Source organism: Abramis brama (assembly GCF_963993115.1).
Source record: "Abramis brama genome assembly, chromosome: 14".
In the NCBI taxonomy this organism is placed as follows: Eukaryota; Metazoa; Chordata; class Actinopteri; order Cypriniformes; family Leuciscidae; genus Abramis; species Abramis brama.
In genome coordinates, this window is record NC_139976.1 from 3,731,956 (window position 1) to 3,749,587 (window position 17,632).

Consider the following 17,632-nt stretch of genomic DNA (forward strand, 5'->3'; position numbering starts at 1 on the left):
TTGTAGTCAACCATAATTGTAACCTTATATAATGAAAGTGTTGTTATAAAGCAAAACACCAGAAGTTGTTGTTGTAAAGCGATTTATTAAGAAAATGGTTTATAAAGAAAACCATATACCACACTTAATGTTTTAAGCATTTAATAAAAAGCATAGTGAGGAACAAAACATGTATTAGAAAGAGCTTTGCTAAAGAAAGAAGAAAATGCAAGCATTACCGGCATATGTGTTGCCGATGAGGCACAGAATGCAACAAAGAAAAGGTCCGAAGAAGGAGGACGAAGAGGCGAAAGGCTTTATATAGACAGGTCTGAAAGGAATTTCCGGAAATTACGACAGTTCAAGACTTCGGATTGGATAAAGGCTAATGAATTAGGAGGGGATTTCCAAAGATGATGACCTCAACAATTCAGAAAGTGTATATAAGGCTGAAAGGAGAAGATGAAGGGAGACGCTCATAGATGCCTTACCATTGCACATCCTACAGTTAAAGCTTGTAAACGATTTGGTTTTGATTTACTTTTATTTTTGTTTTATATATTAGTACCTTTTATGTAAACTAGTTAACCTGTATTTAATAAAAAAATATATATAATTGAAATTAAGAAGCTCGCCTGCCATACGTCTCTGTTTTAAAGATTGAGCTGAACTGACCACGGAGAAGTCTTCTGTGATCTAAATCTTGTAAGTATGGAAATTCAAATGCTTATTATTTAGGACAGATTTGACTTACTTTACCTAACCTGAGAATAATTAAAATAAGGTAAAGGATGTATAGAAATTATGCACCATAAAAAAAAAAAAAAAAAAAAAATTATATATATATATATATATATATATATATATATACACTGTATATATATTATGAAACTATCCTTTTATTTAAGCAGCACCTGAATGTACATAAACAGTATGAAATTATTCTGCTCTCATCTGCATCTTGTTTGTTCTGAGGTGAATATATGCATCATTTCTGTTGTTGGTTGAGTGTCGTCTGATGACTCTTGGTGGAGGATTGCTGCTTGTTTAAGCTTGTTATAATTGTAAATGAGGACAAAACTGAAACTGTTATAGAGTGAAAGTGAAGGAAACACTAAGTTGTTTTGTAATACACACTAAGTCGTGATTCCCGCGAGATTTGGCGGGGTGCCAGCGGCTGCTTTGCTATTGGGATGGTTCGTCCTACTATGAGTTTGTTTACCATCGAAATGATTTCGAAGCTGTTATATTAAGGTACAAATCTTAAATAGTGTGCCTTTAAGTATCACTCTTGATACAAATTTCTATCATTTTTTTTCTTGCAGAATAAAAACCATGAATGCTGTAAATGCAGTGCAACTGTTCATTCTGCTTTGGACTTTTACTGCTGTCTGTCAAGCTGATGGTAAGAGAATAAACTTTCCCCTAGAAAGAGTGTGTGAGAATTTTGAGGAGGGAATTAATCTAAGATAAAGAAGAAAAAAAATCAAATCATATTAATATATATATATAGATAGATAGATAGATAGATACATAGATAGATTTTATCATAGATCTATTGACCTTATATAGGCCTATAGATTTACACAATAGAGGGAAATCCAATATAGTCAGGGAGTAGTGAATTTTTTATGCTAATTTATGTTTATACACTCACACTCTTTTACATGAAATAATGTGTTCATACAGATCAGTACAAATTTACTTTTAGAGATAAGAAACACATTTTCAGTCAAGACTACATGATCTTGTGTTTCTCAACTGACTCTATCTGATGCACATGATTTAAAGATATAATTACAATGAGTTTGGATGCAGAGGCCACTGTATTATTCTGCTTTTTGTAGATAAATAGTACATATTGCTATATTGTGCCTAGATAATAATAAAATGTGTGAGTCTCCCATAGCTAAAGATCAAATTATATTGATGATATAATGTACAAAAACATAATGCATTGGATTTATTTATGAATAGGTTCTCTAATAAAAGTCACTGTATAATCTTACTGACATGGACAGAGACACAACAGGTCTGGATGTGTTGTGATCAGTTGCTGACTGTATTATATGATATACTCTGTTATTTTTCAGATGACATCAGTGTAAGCTGTGAGAATGTGACTGGAACTGTGAGTGAAGAAGTAACTTTCACCTGCAGCGTCTCTCTGAATAACTCTGAATGCTGCATTACGGTGTGTAAGTTTCAATATCCTGAGAAATATACTGACTCCGAAATCTGTAGAGAAGAGTTTCCTCAGCGCTCCTGTGAACAGAGAAACAGCTTCACATGCAGCTTCAGTCCAACTACAGTAATGATGGGAGAATTCAGATTCTTTGTGCAAACAAAGGGTGGATGGAAAGACACAGAATTCACTGTGGACATTACAGGTATATAATTGTCACGTTTTGAGCTTGTTTGTTCATGTTTAGAGTATGTTTCGGCTCTGTTCTGTAGGTTAGTTTAACTTTATAGTATGTGTTAATTGGTTCTTCCCATGTTCCCAACCTGTTTGTCGGGAGTTTGTTACTTTTGGAACACAGTAAACAGCTGTTTAGTGTCTAGGGATATGAGTATATTTATCATTTTAAATAGCCTGTGAATAAATGATGTTAAGGTCTAAGAAGGAAACTGATGATCATAGTTTCCAAATTGTGAAATCTCTCTAGATATTTGATTTTAGAGATATTTAGATTTGGTCTGTCAAGAAATCAGTTTGATCAGATTCTCAGCAGCAGAAATGTTTTGTGAAGTTTGTGTGGAGAATCTGACTGTCTGATGTTTGATAGGATGAAGTTGAGTTCATGATTTAAACAATTATTTAAACCGTTAATTGCACCTTTTCAGATCCAAATAACAGAGGGGTTTCTGGATCAAGAACAGGAGATAATCATGGATTAGAAGAGGATCCTCCATCTAATAATTTTGTTATCGCTGTAGTTGTGGGCTGTTTCATCGTCATCATCCTCATCATAATGACAATCATTTACAAAACAAAACTAAACTACAGAAAACCTTGTGTATTGCAAAAGAAGATGCTTCTGGGTGAAAAATATGATGATGACAAGAGCAACTGTCCAGAAAATGAGAGATCATCAGCAGAATGAAAGTATTGAGTTTAGTTTGACTTTAAATGTGAAGATCATGAAAGACAAAAGCTTTTATAGGAACTCCAGTAAACTATATCTGTACATACAGTATCTGTTAAACCTCAAACTACTGAGCTATATTAATGGTTATTTATAATGAAGTCAAGCCTGTGTGAACATTGAAGCGGTGCAGCAAAACCCAAACTGTGTTTGGTGTCGCTCTTTTTTCTGACTTTCAAGGAATGTATAACAAATGTCAATTTGAGGTATTATACCTTAAGTATGGAAATTATTTTTACTTTTAATATTCTGTATCTGCAATTTTTTTAATGGTGTAGACAGTAAGTCTTTGTACAGCTTCTTTTTTTTATTAAAACAAAAAGAAAATTGGAATGAATAAACACGTGATGCTCTCTAAAGATGAATATCTGGAAACGTTTTAATCAGCATGGTGATTGGACCACAGAACAGTATTTACAGTATACAAGTTAAACTAGTAAAGTGGGTGAAGGGTAGCTGCACATAGATGATCTGAATTCATGCCTTATTTATTTAAGTAAAATGTACTGATTGTCCATTAAATATTTAGATATTCATAGATTTTAGAAGAGATTTGCTGGTAGAATGATTTTAGTTTTAGTATTATGATACTATGATAATCATTATTACTAATGATTTTAGTATCAACCTTGAGATTAGATTTTTGAAATATGATAAATGATTTGTATTTATGCATTTGGCAGATGTTTTTATCCAAAGCGCCTTAAAATCAAGGTTTACATTTGATCAGTTCAGTTCATGCATTCTCTGAGAATCAAACCCATGATCTTGTCTAACCTTTACTGCCATACTCTTCTGTTTGAGTGACATATTTACTGAGAAATAAAATTACTAATGATCCTACAGCTGATAAAAGCAAACTGTCAGGTGTCGAGCATTCAGCGTTCACATGAGATCACTTAAAATCAAGTGTGTTAAATTCAATCAGTCCACAACAACTGAAATGATCAGATGAAAGGGCCATAGTGGGGAACAAATCAAGAACATTTCATCAATCACAGCAGAAGAGGGTCATATAAGGTTGCTTTCTCAAAGTCACTTTCCAGACCCTTCACCCTCTCTGCTCCTCTCAGGTGGAATGAGCTGCAAAACCTCCACCTGAATATGATTATTGTTGGTTCTATGATACATTGCTTTTGTTCCTCTACTGTAAGTCACTCTGGATAAAGTGTCTGCTAAATGCATGATTGTAATGTAATTTCATCACACTGCTGTCGTCTGTTGTCTATGTCCTCTTTATTGAGGTGTGTTTGTCTGCACAAAAAATTACCACAGCGCTTGTTTATGATCACTCATTTCTCCTCAATATACGAAGGACTGTTGAAATTTTCTCAGATCCGAATTACGGAGAGTACAAGATTCCTGATCCTCCTTTTTCGACCTTCCTGCCATCTGAAATATGTCGATTACCGGCCTGCAAATACCACCAGAGGAAGAAACGGTATAGAAGACGGGGAATACGTGGCGGTGTGTTGGTACGCGTAAGGAGGCACCTCCGTGCCTCGCTGCGCGAAGGCCCGAGTCACGCAGTTTTGAAGCACAGCTATTTAAGAAGGATGGCTGTAATTCATTTTTATGTATATTAGTTTACAGACCCCCAAAGTATAATAAGGATTTTATAAGGATTTTATAAGTGAATTTTCCAATTTTTTATCCTCTGTTGTGCCAAATTTTGATATTGGGCGATTTTAAAGGTGCCATGTGTTATGTCTGGCAAAAAAATCAAGTCATACTCCACATTCCATACCAGATGGGGGCAGTATACCTCCAGAAAGTGAATTGGTCTACTCTAGAGTAACAAACGAGAAACGACATAGTCTCTATGCTCCGCCCCTACCTTCACAACGACCCTAGAGCCATAGCCGAAGCCTAATAGAGGACATTTTGCCTTGGGGAAACTTGACCGCTCTGAATATAGTGAGTGAGTGAGTGCGCGCGCGCGGCCGGGGCGCTCTCTCTCTCTCTCTCTCTCTCTGCTCGTTCTTAGAGGCAGAAGAGCGCGTGCGCGCTTAAAATATCATATTTTAGTATGAACGTCTTCGATACATTTCTATGTTAGAACTTCCCGAAAAAACTACACAAACATATAAAACAAACTTCTAGCGAAATACTAACAGCATCTTACTTACCAATCCAAAAGAAATGTTGCAAGTCAGAGTCGAACCTCATTTCTTTCATGTCCATCAGTTGTCTCCAGCGATGGAAAGCAGTGCCAATGTTTACTCGGGTTCGGCTCCTTTTCTTATATGATTTTATTTGTGCTTCAGAGCGCGGTTTTTTCCTTGCAGCGGGTGGTGGTGGTGGTAGGGGTCTCTTGCCAAGGGCTTCAGCCATCCGCTCTCTTCCCTGAACTGAAATGTAGTAGTGGGCTGTACTTTCCACACGATTGACATCAGGTTCAAGTACGCCCACAAGCCGTGCAAGTTATTCGTGTATTGCAGGTTGGCTGGTGGTTATGTTGCCCGTATACCGCCTCCCATGGCCGAAACTGGTATTACGACACCTGTCAGGCCGTGGCTAGTAATGCTAATGCTAATTAAGGTTGATATCTCTGCAGCACTATAACTTGACATTTTTTTAATGACATCATCGCCCTTATTTCTTCTCATTCTTTTGATGCGTGTAACTCATTTTTTTTATATTTTTACCTCAATTTTTACACATGGCACCTTTAAAGGACAATTCCGGTGAAAAATGAACCTAGGGGTAATTAACACATGGTTACCGAGTCGATCGTTCCCTGGGATGCATTTTCATGATAATCAAATGTAAAGAGTTTTATCTCTAAAAATAGATTAGCTCATAACGCTAGTATATGGGGCACAGAGTAAGTAAAAGTAAATCGCTAGTTAATACCACTAACAAGGCTCAAAATAGCCTCACACTAACACGGTAGCATAATAAGGGTCCCTACATGCAAACCGAAGCATTGAGAACTTTGTAAGTGTACAGACAGTTTAATAAGAAGATACTTTATAAAGACAGTACATTACGCGTATACAGGCAGGAGCCATCTTGGAAAACAGTCTCGACTAATCGAGTCACGAACGCCGTGCTAAGTGAGCTGGTCGATAGGAATTACGTTTTTTAAATTATTTTTTATAATAATTTGTATTTATTTATTTATTTTCTCTGTTGCATTCAGTGCTTTCTTCCGGAAACAACGGACCATATGAGATTCCAAGTCACAGTTCATCTCACTTAGCACGGCGTTCATGGCTCGACTAGTCGAGACTGTTTTCCAAGATGGTTTCTGCCTGTATATGCGTAATGTACTGTCTTTATAAAGTATCTTCTTATTAAACTGTCTGTACACAAAGTTCTCAATGCTTCGGTTTGCATGTAGGGACCCTCATTATGCTACTGTGTTAGTGTGAGGCTATTTTGAGCCTTGTTAGTGGTATTAACTAGCGATTTACTTTTACTTACTCTGTGCCCCATATACTAGCGTTATAAGCTAATCTGTTTTTAGAGATAAAACTCTTTACATTCGATTATCATGAAAACGCATCCCAGGGAACGATCGACTCGGTAACCATGTGTTAATTACCCCTAGGTTCATTTTTCACCGGAATTGTCCTTTAATATACATGTTTGTTGTCCTTCTAAACCTATGGTTAAAGAATTTCTACAAACTATTGATACTTTTAATCTTACACAGTCTGTTCTTGGTCCTACTCATAAACAAGGGCACACACTTGATTTGATCTTATCATATGGCTTTTCAGTCAGCAACGTAGTTATCAAAGAATTTTTTCTGTCTGATCATAAGATTATTTCTTTTAATATAGATGTTCCTAGCCCTGAACCACTCTATGTGTAGGTAGTCCGGTATGCTCGTTCTTTTAACTCATCTACATCTGAAAAATTCCTGGATGCTTATATTAGTTCCCCAAAAACTCACGAAATTGAGTCGAACTGTCTTGGAGCAAACCCAGATGAGTTAGTGAATATGTTCAATATGTTATGTTCAAACATACTGGATGTCGTTGCCCCGTTTAAATTGAAGAGAACTAGAAGTTGTGCACACCCTTGGTTTAATGATGATACTAGGGTTATTAGACAGAAATGGAGAAAAGCAGAAAGGAAGTGGAAGAAGGACAAATTACAAATATCTTATGAATGTGTTAGAGATTGTATGATCCAATATCAAAAAGTTGTTAATTTTGCAAAAGCAAAATATTTTTCAGAGCTCATCGCTAAAAATGCACACAGCCCAAAAATACTATTTAATACTATAAATAATGTGCTGAATCCGATTTCTAATTTATATCCTGATCCCTCTCCTATGGCCTGTGAAAACTTCCTTAAGTTTTTTTGTGACAAAATTGATGCTATAAGATCATGTTTTTGGACTCTTCTTTGGACCTACCTCAGTCAACATCGTCACAGATTTTAACAAATTTTTCGACAAATGAAGTTCACCTTTTGCTCACTGGATGTTTTTTATCCTCGCCTTTTATCAGATATACTTGATTCTATTACTCCTAGCTTATTGTCAATAATCAATAGTAGCTTAGTTAGTGGGATAGTTCCATCTCATTTTAAACATGCCATTGTGCAGCCGCTGCTCAAAAAGCCAATCTTTGATCCAACAGTTTTGAATAACTATCGTCCCATCTCTAAATTGCCATTTTTATCAAAAGTTTTGGAGAAGGTTGTGTTTAATCAGCTTTCTTCCTTCTTACAGGAAAATGGTATTTTGGATAAATGGTTTCAGATCACAGCACAGTACAGAGTCTGCACTGCTTAAAGTATTAAATTACTTATTTCTGATTGTCGACTCTGGTAAATGTGCTGTTTTAATTCTGCTGGATCTTAGCGTGGCATTCGACACTCTCGATCATGGCATTCTTTTAAATCGTTTACAGCAAATTGGTATCCAAGGTTGTGTTTTGAATTGGTTTGCTTCATATTTAAAGGATCGAACCTTCTCAGTAGAGACGGGCAATTACTTATCACCTCGTGCACCAGTTTTATATGGGGTTCCGCAGGGCTCGATCCTGGGTCCTGTTTTATTTTCCTTATACATGCTTCCATTGTATACTATTTTTAGCAAGTATAATGTATCATACCACTGCTATGCAGATGATACTCAGTGTTATGTTCCTTTACATCCAAAGGATGACTCTACATTGCAGTGTTTATTTGATTGTTTGATAGACGTTAAACAGTGGATGTCTGCCAACTTCCTTCAGTTAAATGATTCCAAGACGGAAGTCTTAATTTTTGGCTCATCTATGTTCACAGAAGTTGTTGCCAGTAAATTGGGACCTTTATCTGACAATTGCCATACACATGTTCAAAATCTGGGTGTTACTTTTGACTCTGCTCTGACTTTTGACAAACAGATCAATGGTGTGGTCAGAAGTTGCTTTTATCAGTTAAAGAATATTGCGAAAATTAAGGCATTTTTATCACCCAGAGACATGGAGTCTGGGATACATGCTTTTATTTCATCAAGATTAGACTACTGTAATGTACTATACTTGGGTGTCTCACAGTCCCTACTGTCACGTCTTCAACTAGTCCAAAATGCTGCTGCTAGATTGTTGACAGGAACAAGGAAAAGAGAACATATTTCGCCAGTATTGTTCTCCCTCCATTGGCTTCCAGTTAAACATCGTATTGAGTTCAAAACACTGTTGTTTGTTTATAAGGGATTGCATGGACTGGCTCCTCCATACATCTCTGATCTCCTTTCATCCCACCATAATGTTTTTAGAAATCTTAGGTCAACCAGTAGTCTACAGCTGACTGTTCCAAGGACACGTTTAAAATGAAAAGAAGATTGTGCCTTTTCAGTGGCCGCTCCACAGCTTTGGAACAATCTGCCATCTTACATAAAGACTGCACCAACATACATTGATTTTAAATCTTTGCTTAAAACCCATTTATTTACTGCTGCTTATGGTCATAAGCGGGCGTAGTGGTATTGCATTGTATTGTGCATTGTTTATTTGTGGTTTTATGTTTACTCATTAGGATACTTGTGTACACTTTGTACAGCACTTTGGCCAACAGCTGTTGTTTTTAAATGTGCTCTATAAATAAATATGACTGACTGACTGACTGTTTGTTGTGCAGGCTACTCTTTGCCCAGTGTATTTTTCATTCCTGATGCTGATACTGACTGACAATGATGTACAAGATTGTGAACTGCACCTGTTCAAGTCTTTTGTTTTGACTTTCTTTTAAACCGGTGGGTGTCAGTAATCTGGCGGGGGTCCAACCCAGTCTCACGGCAGTTCATGATATGGTCACGTAATTTAATCTATTGATTCGTGCCACGGACACGTTTATTTCGTTATTTTCGTAATACCAGCACGTTTTTTAAACTAATGTATTTTCAATGGGAAGCGTTTTTCGTGATAACAGCACGATTCTTTCTGCCTGTCGGCTGCAGCAGAGAAGCTGTTTAATCAACATTTATTCACGAGATCTTATGTATTTTTATGTATTTTTTTTAATGTTATTATTTCGGTCTTATTGCCAGGGAAGCTGGATTGCTTTGCTGTTTATTGATATTTTTAAAATTATATTTTATCATTAGGAAATCGCGCTGAAGAAGTCTCGTTCCGAACACATCGCGATATTTGGCATCAGTTCACGTGTTTCAGATGTTGGTAAGTAAATACCTAAATACGCTGTCCTAATAATGTGTGATATCATGTCTTTTCTGTTTGTCGATATTAATCTGCCATTATATCTGCCATCTCCACGGAGACTTTGCGTTTCATTGCTTTCTAATTCAAAACAGGGTGATTAACACTGCCTGTCACGTGACGTGCTATAGGCCTAGATATTCATATCAGATTAAAAATAGTACAATTAGTTCCAAAGTTGTATTTGTAGTAGAAGCACAGTAAAAACAACACTTACCATGCTTTTACCACAGTAACATTAGTTTTACTGTGATAAGTGTAGTAAAAAGACAGTAATCACAAAACTTACCATGCTTTAAACGTACAGTATGGGATTTTTTCTCCACTAGGGGTCGCTAACCTATTTACAATACAAAGGCGTAGTTTGATGACGCAACATTTGCTAAGAATTATAGATGTTGTCGTCAACGTCAAGCCGACCGATCTAATAATGTTTATGGATGACTGAATACATCAATGTTTTTATCATGACTGTGATATGAAGCAGTTCGGGATTGCTAAGAGACAGCTATCAGATCCACACGCAACGCGAGTCCCGCGGATATAAAAGGAATATGGACATTTCATTCTACCGAACTACATGCAGAATCACTACTCACAGGTCAGTTTATTAGACAAATTAAACTTCTGAGGTAACGCAGCGCTGTTTCACTTGGTCTAACATTACACTATCACACTAAACTGCATTTGAATGTGTTGAAATGTAACTTATGTGTTAGTTTGTCTGTATGAGACTAACGTTAGCAGTAACGTTAAGCTAGATCAACATTAGAATAACATACAGATCATATTCTGACATTTTATCATTGTTGAACTATATAACATTGAATAGTTTTATGTAAATGTGCTCACCTGTTTAATAAAGTACATGTAGGAGCAGTCGAAGTCTCGGACGTGGAGCTCTCGTTTATATACTGTCTATGGGAGCTCTCGGCATCTCGAAAACACCGCGCTGATATTGATTCTCGTTTTAGTTCTCCTTTTTTATCCAAAGTCTGCTTGCCATGGTCCATAATGTTTGAACGAAACAACAACAGCGTGCAAATAGACATTGCGAACAGTGGTCCACGTCTGTCGTCTTGGTTACTATCAGAGGGCTCTGGTTCATAGCTCTGGTTACCATGGCAGCACGAGCGGAAACCAGGGACAACGCGGATATGACGCCATTGACTGCGACATAACGGAAATAAAGACATGGTCCGTGTCTTCGAATTAAAATATTAATTTCTCTGGATTTAGAAGTTAATTGGAACTGTCGGGATAATGTAAATACACAACTTTAAAAAATATATAACATAGATATAGTGATTTTTATATTTTTAAAGCAAAAAAAATACATATTGTGCCTTTAAACCTCAGTAACCTTAGTTTTACTGTGATTGGTTTAGTAAGGACAGTAATCACAAAACTTACCATGCTTTTACCTCAGTATTGATAGTTTTAAAGTGATATTTGTTGTAAATGCATATTAACCACAACACTTGCCATGCTTGTAAGGCTTTATAATGTAACATCCAATATTTGTAAGGTAAATCAGTACTTTTTCCTTTAAATAATCCTATATATTATACATAATGATATTTTCTTTTCTCTTTTTTCAGCTGAAAAGACCAAAAGGGCCTTTCGGACTCAGTCAGCCCATTATTGTTTGAGGAGAAGTAAACGGAGGAGACGGACAGCTGCAAAGGCAAATATTCACAATGGTATGTATGTGTTGGTTTTAACCCTAAATCAAACATTTTATCAAGCATTTGTTGTTTCTTAAAACTTTTCTCACAAAACCCTTAGCCCAATCAGTACAAACATAGTCTGAAAGTCTTAATAATTCACAAGATTTAACAAGTTGTCAAATCCGTATGATAATCGTACATATTTGTATACTCGTACACAATCCTGCAGCTTTTACTCCTAGTGCTGTCATTGGCTACTGCCTCAATTCCTGTACATATTTATCGCGATATTTGTAAATCAGTTGCGCCACTTCTTGGAAAGTAGTCGGATGTCCCACACACTGTCAGAAAGTTTATATTAATTGCAAATTGGTCCCCGTCTGTTTATGTTCCAGTGATACATGATGTCTCTCCACACCTCATAACCTACCTCTGTTTGCAAGAGTGGAAAAGCTTATCTGACTTGTCACATGACATCAGATACTCGATTATTTTGTCATAATCAGATCAGTTACACTGCTGATAACTGTCCCGTTTGCATGTAAATCATTTTCATGTGATTATTGCTTGCTATTAAAGACATACTTTTATTCATAGAAATGCCCACATATCAGTGAACTTATAACATAAAAATGCTTTTAACATTTAATTATGCAACACTCTTTACAGAAAACATATCCCACGCTTATGGATAAACTCACAACGTCATCATCAAGTGCTGTGCTGGGCACATTGGGCAACAAGTGTCCTCCAACGTATTCGATCCGTAACCAAGTTCTTCACATCTTCCCATGGGACACTGACATTCTTCAGATCTTCGTGGAACATCTGTCTCCGTATCTTCCTTGGTCTTCCCTGTCTCCTGCATCCTCCTGGTGGTGTCCACTTCATCACTGTGTTTGGGTGGTGTTGTTTGGGCATGCGTGGAATGTGTCCAGCGAGGTGCACCCTTTGCTCTGTCTCAGTTTCTGAAAGTCTTCATGTGGAGTCCCACTCCTCCTCAGGATCTCTTTGATATATGCAGAACCAATATTGAAAATAGTGATTTATCTTTTTCCATGTTGTTAAAGCATTTTGTTTTCTCTTTTCAGCTTCATAAACTGTACTTGATTTCTGCCTAATGCCTTTATAAAAAAGGGTCAGTGCTCATCAGGTGTTTTGCTAAAGGACATATTCATTGCATAGTTACAATAAAAGTGACCAATAATCACAAGGATATAGAATGAAAGATGAGAATGTAAAATGTTGTGCTTATGTTTTTGCCTATTTGTTCTTTAAAGCGAAGAAACAAATGTATTTTCACATTTTCACAACTAAGTTGAATCTCATCTTTTGGTTTGTAAATATATAACTTCATCTGATTATGACAAAATAATCGAGTATCTGATGTCATGTGACAAGTCAGATAAGCTTTTCCACTCTTGCAAACAGAGGTAGGTTATGAGGTGTGGAGAGACATCATGTATCACTGGAACATAAACAGACGGGGACCAATTTGCAATTAATATAAACTTTCTGACAGTGTGTGGGACATCCGACTACTTTCCAAGAAGTGGCGCAACTGATTTACAAATATCGCGATAAATATGTACAGGAATTGAGGCAGTAGCCAATGACAGCACTAGGAGTAAAAGCTGCAGGATTGTGTACGAGTATACAAATATGTACGATTATCATACGGATTTGACAACTTGTTAAAGGGATACTCCACCGTGTTTTCATATTAAACTATGTTTTTCCCTTAACTAAGACGAGTTGATACATACCTCTCTCGTCTCAGTGCGTGCACTCAATCGCTTTGGCGTGCGGTGACACTTTGAAAGCACTTAGCTTAGCCCATTCATTCAATATGGGCCAAGCAGAGAAGCTACCAAACACCTCCACGTTTTCCCTATTTAATTACAGTTACTCGCGTAGTGTAACTCGACCTAGGACGGTAACACAAAACAAAACGTTGCGCTTTTCTAAGCGTGTAAAATGGATAACTATATTGTATGGCGGAATACCATGGCAAGTGCTTGTAAGCACTTCGACTTCGGCGCAGTAATATCTTCACTAGAGGGAGCGGGGGCCGGTGAGAGGATTTTTCACGAGTGAAGATATTACTGCGCCAAGACGAAGTGCTTACAAGCACTTGCCATGGTATTCCGCCATACAATATAGTTATCCATTTTACACGCTTAGAAAAGCGCAACGTTTTGTTTTGTGTTACCGTCCTAGGTCGAGTTACACTACGCGAGTAACTGTATTTAAATAGGGAAAACGTGGAGGTGTTTGGTAGCTTCTCTGCTTGGCCCATATTGAATGAATGGGCTAAGCTAAGTGCTTTCAAAGTGTCACCGCGCGCCAAAGCGATTGAGTGCACGCACTGAGACGAGAGAGGTATGTATCAACACGTCTTAGTTAAGGGAAAAACATAGTTTAATATGAAAACACGGTGGAGTATCCCTTTAAATCTTGTGAATTATTAAGACTTTCAGACTATGTTTGTACTGATTGGGCTATGGGTTTTGTGAGAAAAGTTTTAAGAAACAACAAATGCTTGATAAAATGTTTGATTTAGGGTTAAAACCAACACATACATACCATTGTGAATATTTGCCTTTGCAGCTGTCCATCTCCTCCGTTTACTTCTCCTCAAACAATAATGGGCTGACTGAGTCCGAAAGGCCCTTTTGGTCTTTTCAGCTGAAAAAAGAGAAAAGAAAATATCATTATGTATAATAATATATAGGATTATTTAAAGGGAAAAGTACTGATTTACCTTACAAATATTGGATGTTACATTATAAAGCAATAAAAGCATAGCAAGTGTTGTGGTTAATATGCATTTACAACAAATATCACTTTAAAACTATCAATACTGAGGTAAAAGCATGGTCCGTTTTTTGAGTACTGTCCTTTGCTACACCAATCACAGTAAAACTAAGGTTACTGAGGTTTAAAGCATGGTAAGTTTTGTGGTTACTGTGCATTTACAATAAATATCACATTAAAACTACCAATAGTGTGGTAAAAGCATGGTAAGTTTTGTGATTACTGTCTTTTTACTACACTTATCACAGTAAAACCAATGTTACTGTGGTAAAAGCATGGTAAGTGTTGTTTTTACTGTGCTTCTACTACAAATACAACTTTGGAAAGAATTGTACTATTTTTAATCTGATATGAATATCTAGGCCTATAGCACGTCACGTGACAGGCAGTGTTTAATCACCCTATTTTGAATTAGAAAGCAATGAAACGCAAAGTCTCCGTGGAGATGGCAGATATAATGGCAGATTAATATCCACAAACAGAAAAGACATTATATCACACATTATTAGAACAGCGTATTTATTTACTTAACAACATCTGACACACGTGAACTGATACCAAATATCGCGATGTGCTCGGAACGAGACTTCTTCAGCGCGATTTCCTACTGATAAAATATAATTTTACAAATATAAATAAAATATACAAATATAAATTTTATGATGGCAGGACAATGCAATAGCTACAATAACAGAGAGGTTAACGTCTTTATGGTATTTGGCCGTTTTACCTGCAGTTGAGTGTTGTTAAATTCACCGCTGCGTTGTTAAACTCACCGCTGAACGTGCTAAACCTTTGCGGGGACTTTGATATCAGATTGCGAGGGGTTTTAAACATCAAAAACCAGTTGGAGGGCCAGATAAAAATTATCTGGGTGCCGCCATTTGACTCGCCCTGGCATAGATAATAATTTTGTAGCCCAATGAGAAAAAAGGGAGTAAATAATTAAAACAAAATGAACAGCATTAGCTGCTACGTGTGAAAAGAAACCTGCTTTGGATGTATTATGTTCAGGACAAACGTAATAGCACTGCAATAGATTGGCTATATTAGGTTAAGGACCAACGTAATAGCACTGCTTATATGTTGGCATGTAACGTAATTGCGATTTGCAAAATAGTTTCCTCAGAACGTATTTCATGTGATACAGGGTTGCCATTTTCCAGAAACAATATTTACCCTTTTGAACCACAGAGATCAAAGCAATCTCAGTCTGTTGGAGAACAGATAGACAGACATGTTTTGAACCACAGAGATCAAAGCAATCTCAGTCTGTTGGAGAACAGATAGACAGACTTGAACCACAGAGATCAAAGCAATCTCAGTCTGTTGGAGAACAGATAGACAGACATGTCGTTTGAGTATCAGCCAAAAGCTCCTACAAAGACACTGAGGAGAATATCACTGTCTCATAGGCTGAAGTTGTTTTTGATGGTTTAAAAAAGATTAAATGCACCTTCCCAGAGAAATTCAGCCTGGAACATATCAATAACTATTCATCAATTGACAGCGGAAGAGGGTCTAAGTTTGCTTTCTCAAAGTCACTTTCCAGACCCTTCACCCTCTCTGCTCCTCTCAGGTGGAATGAGCTGCAAAACCTCCACCTGAATATGATTATTGTTGGTTCTATGATAAATTGCTTTTGTTCCCCTATTGTAAGTCACTTTGGACAAAAGTGTCTGATTATAAAAAATGCATGATTATAATGTAATTGCATCTCATTTTATATGTTTGTTGTGCAGGCTATGACCAATGTATTTTTCAGTGGTTGATGCTGAAACTATAGTGTTGATGTACAAGATTTCATTCCGTCTCATTAAGTCTATTGTTTTGACTTTATTTTAAACCAGTTAGGTGTCAATAATTTGCCAGTGTGCCTCAGACATCTCACACAGGCTCTGATAGCACAAACAAGCTTTTGAACAGATTGCCTGTCCTGATGCCAGGAATTTGAGCCCAGTTGGAGGAATGGAAAAGTGTGGGTGATACACTGCTTCTAGTTTACACAAGGATTCCAAAGTGATTATTATTACAGTGAAAGTTTCCCTAAAGCATCATGGGAAGCACCTCACTTGAGGGACAACAGTTGTGACTATTAAAAACCCTGTTTACCTTTGATGAGGGAGAGATTTTGCAGTGGTAGGTTCTCATGGGTGGATAAGGGTTACTCAAATGAATATAATTGTTTTAAATATCACTTTATTGTTCAAAAGCAGCTTTACTAAACAATGTGCCTCACAAAGAAAAAAATGTGTTCAAGTTTACAAATTAAGCAACAACACCTCATTGATCAGGGGGTTCTGCATTGTAGAACCATTAAATACTGTAGCCTATTCATCTAGGCTACATATATTAATTTATTTAAAAATATTGACATTGCATATTAACACATCGATGACATTGGTAGCTAAAGAGAAAGGGAATCCGAGAATGGTAAACAAACAGCTATGATCTTTTTTCTTTTTCTTTTTTTTTTTTGTAAAGTAATAAATTTGAACTATTTGCAAATATCTTTTCATTTTAAAATATATAATATTACCGTAATAACATATAATAGCCTATATAACATAGGCTATAATAATATATAAAATATTAAATGTTTAGCTACATCCCCTCCCCAATCTCCTTCATTGTTAAAGCGTCGCACTAATTCACGTTCGGTCTCTGATAATATGTGAACACTTAAGAAGCCTTCTTTGATTTGATTGGTCATTTCAATTGTTTTGACATTGACGAGTGCTGTTAAACCGCTTGACATTTTTTAAACTTTTTGTGTTCCAGCAACAAACAGAGAGGCTATTGGCTACGGCCCTCGGTATCTCCACAATTATTTGACATATAGAAATGCAAAATTGCAGCATTGCGTCATGAAGGGGAGATTTGCAAGTCGTGAGTGACAGCATCGACTGCTGACTCGAAATTAACTCTCATTTCGAAAGTGAAATTTGAGTAGCCTGTAGTAGGCTATATACACTAGAGTGAGCTGTAGAGAGAGTCAGAGTGAATGAACACACTCGCTGAACCACAGGCTACAGACCAGAGAGCAATAACTCTCTCTTCAACAGGAAAATAATATCCTTTATATTTACTGATCCATAACCAGCCACAGGAAAATCTTCAGTAGGCCTACATGGTATGTTTGTAATATGTGATTTACACATTTTGCAGATCTTTAAATAGGCTAATAGAAAACTGTTTTTCTGCGTGTTTGTGATAATTTTGTCTTATCAGTGTGACAGTGTTGTGCGTTCAGCCAGAGAATACGCAATAGAAAAATATGTATATCATCAAGTCCAATTTCTGTTGTGGCTCTGTAGATTCAACAGCAATATTATCATGAATGGATCTTTTT

At 36.7% G+C, this 17,632-nt stretch overlaps 2 protein-coding genes and 1 long non-coding RNA gene across 3 annotated transcripts in view; all 3 read left to right on the forward strand.

Moving 5' to 3' along the window:
- LOC311096116 (uncharacterized protein) overlaps window positions 1-17,632 on the forward strand; it is a 130,755-nt gene that overhangs the window by 35,006 nt on the left and 78,117 nt on the right. The gene's annotated exons all lie outside the window — the stretch shown is intronic.
- LOC311096053 (uncharacterized protein) lies at window positions 449-3,491 on the forward strand. The gene is made up of 4 exons (XM_084134986.1): window positions 449-684; window positions 1,305-1,384; window positions 2,073-2,369; window positions 2,827-3,491. Exons 2-4 carry the CDS (start codon window positions 1,315-1,317, stop codon window positions 3,084-3,086), a joined length of 627 nt encoding a protein of 208 aa, XP_083991112.1. The 5' UTR covers window positions 449-684; window positions 1,305-1,314; the 3' UTR covers window positions 3,087-3,491.
- On the forward strand, window positions 9,480-12,824 carry LOC311096594. The gene is made up of 3 exons (XR_014609058.1): window positions 9,480-9,754; window positions 11,395-11,496; window positions 12,133-12,824. It is a non-coding gene; the product is annotated as an uncharacterized lncRNA (long non-coding RNA).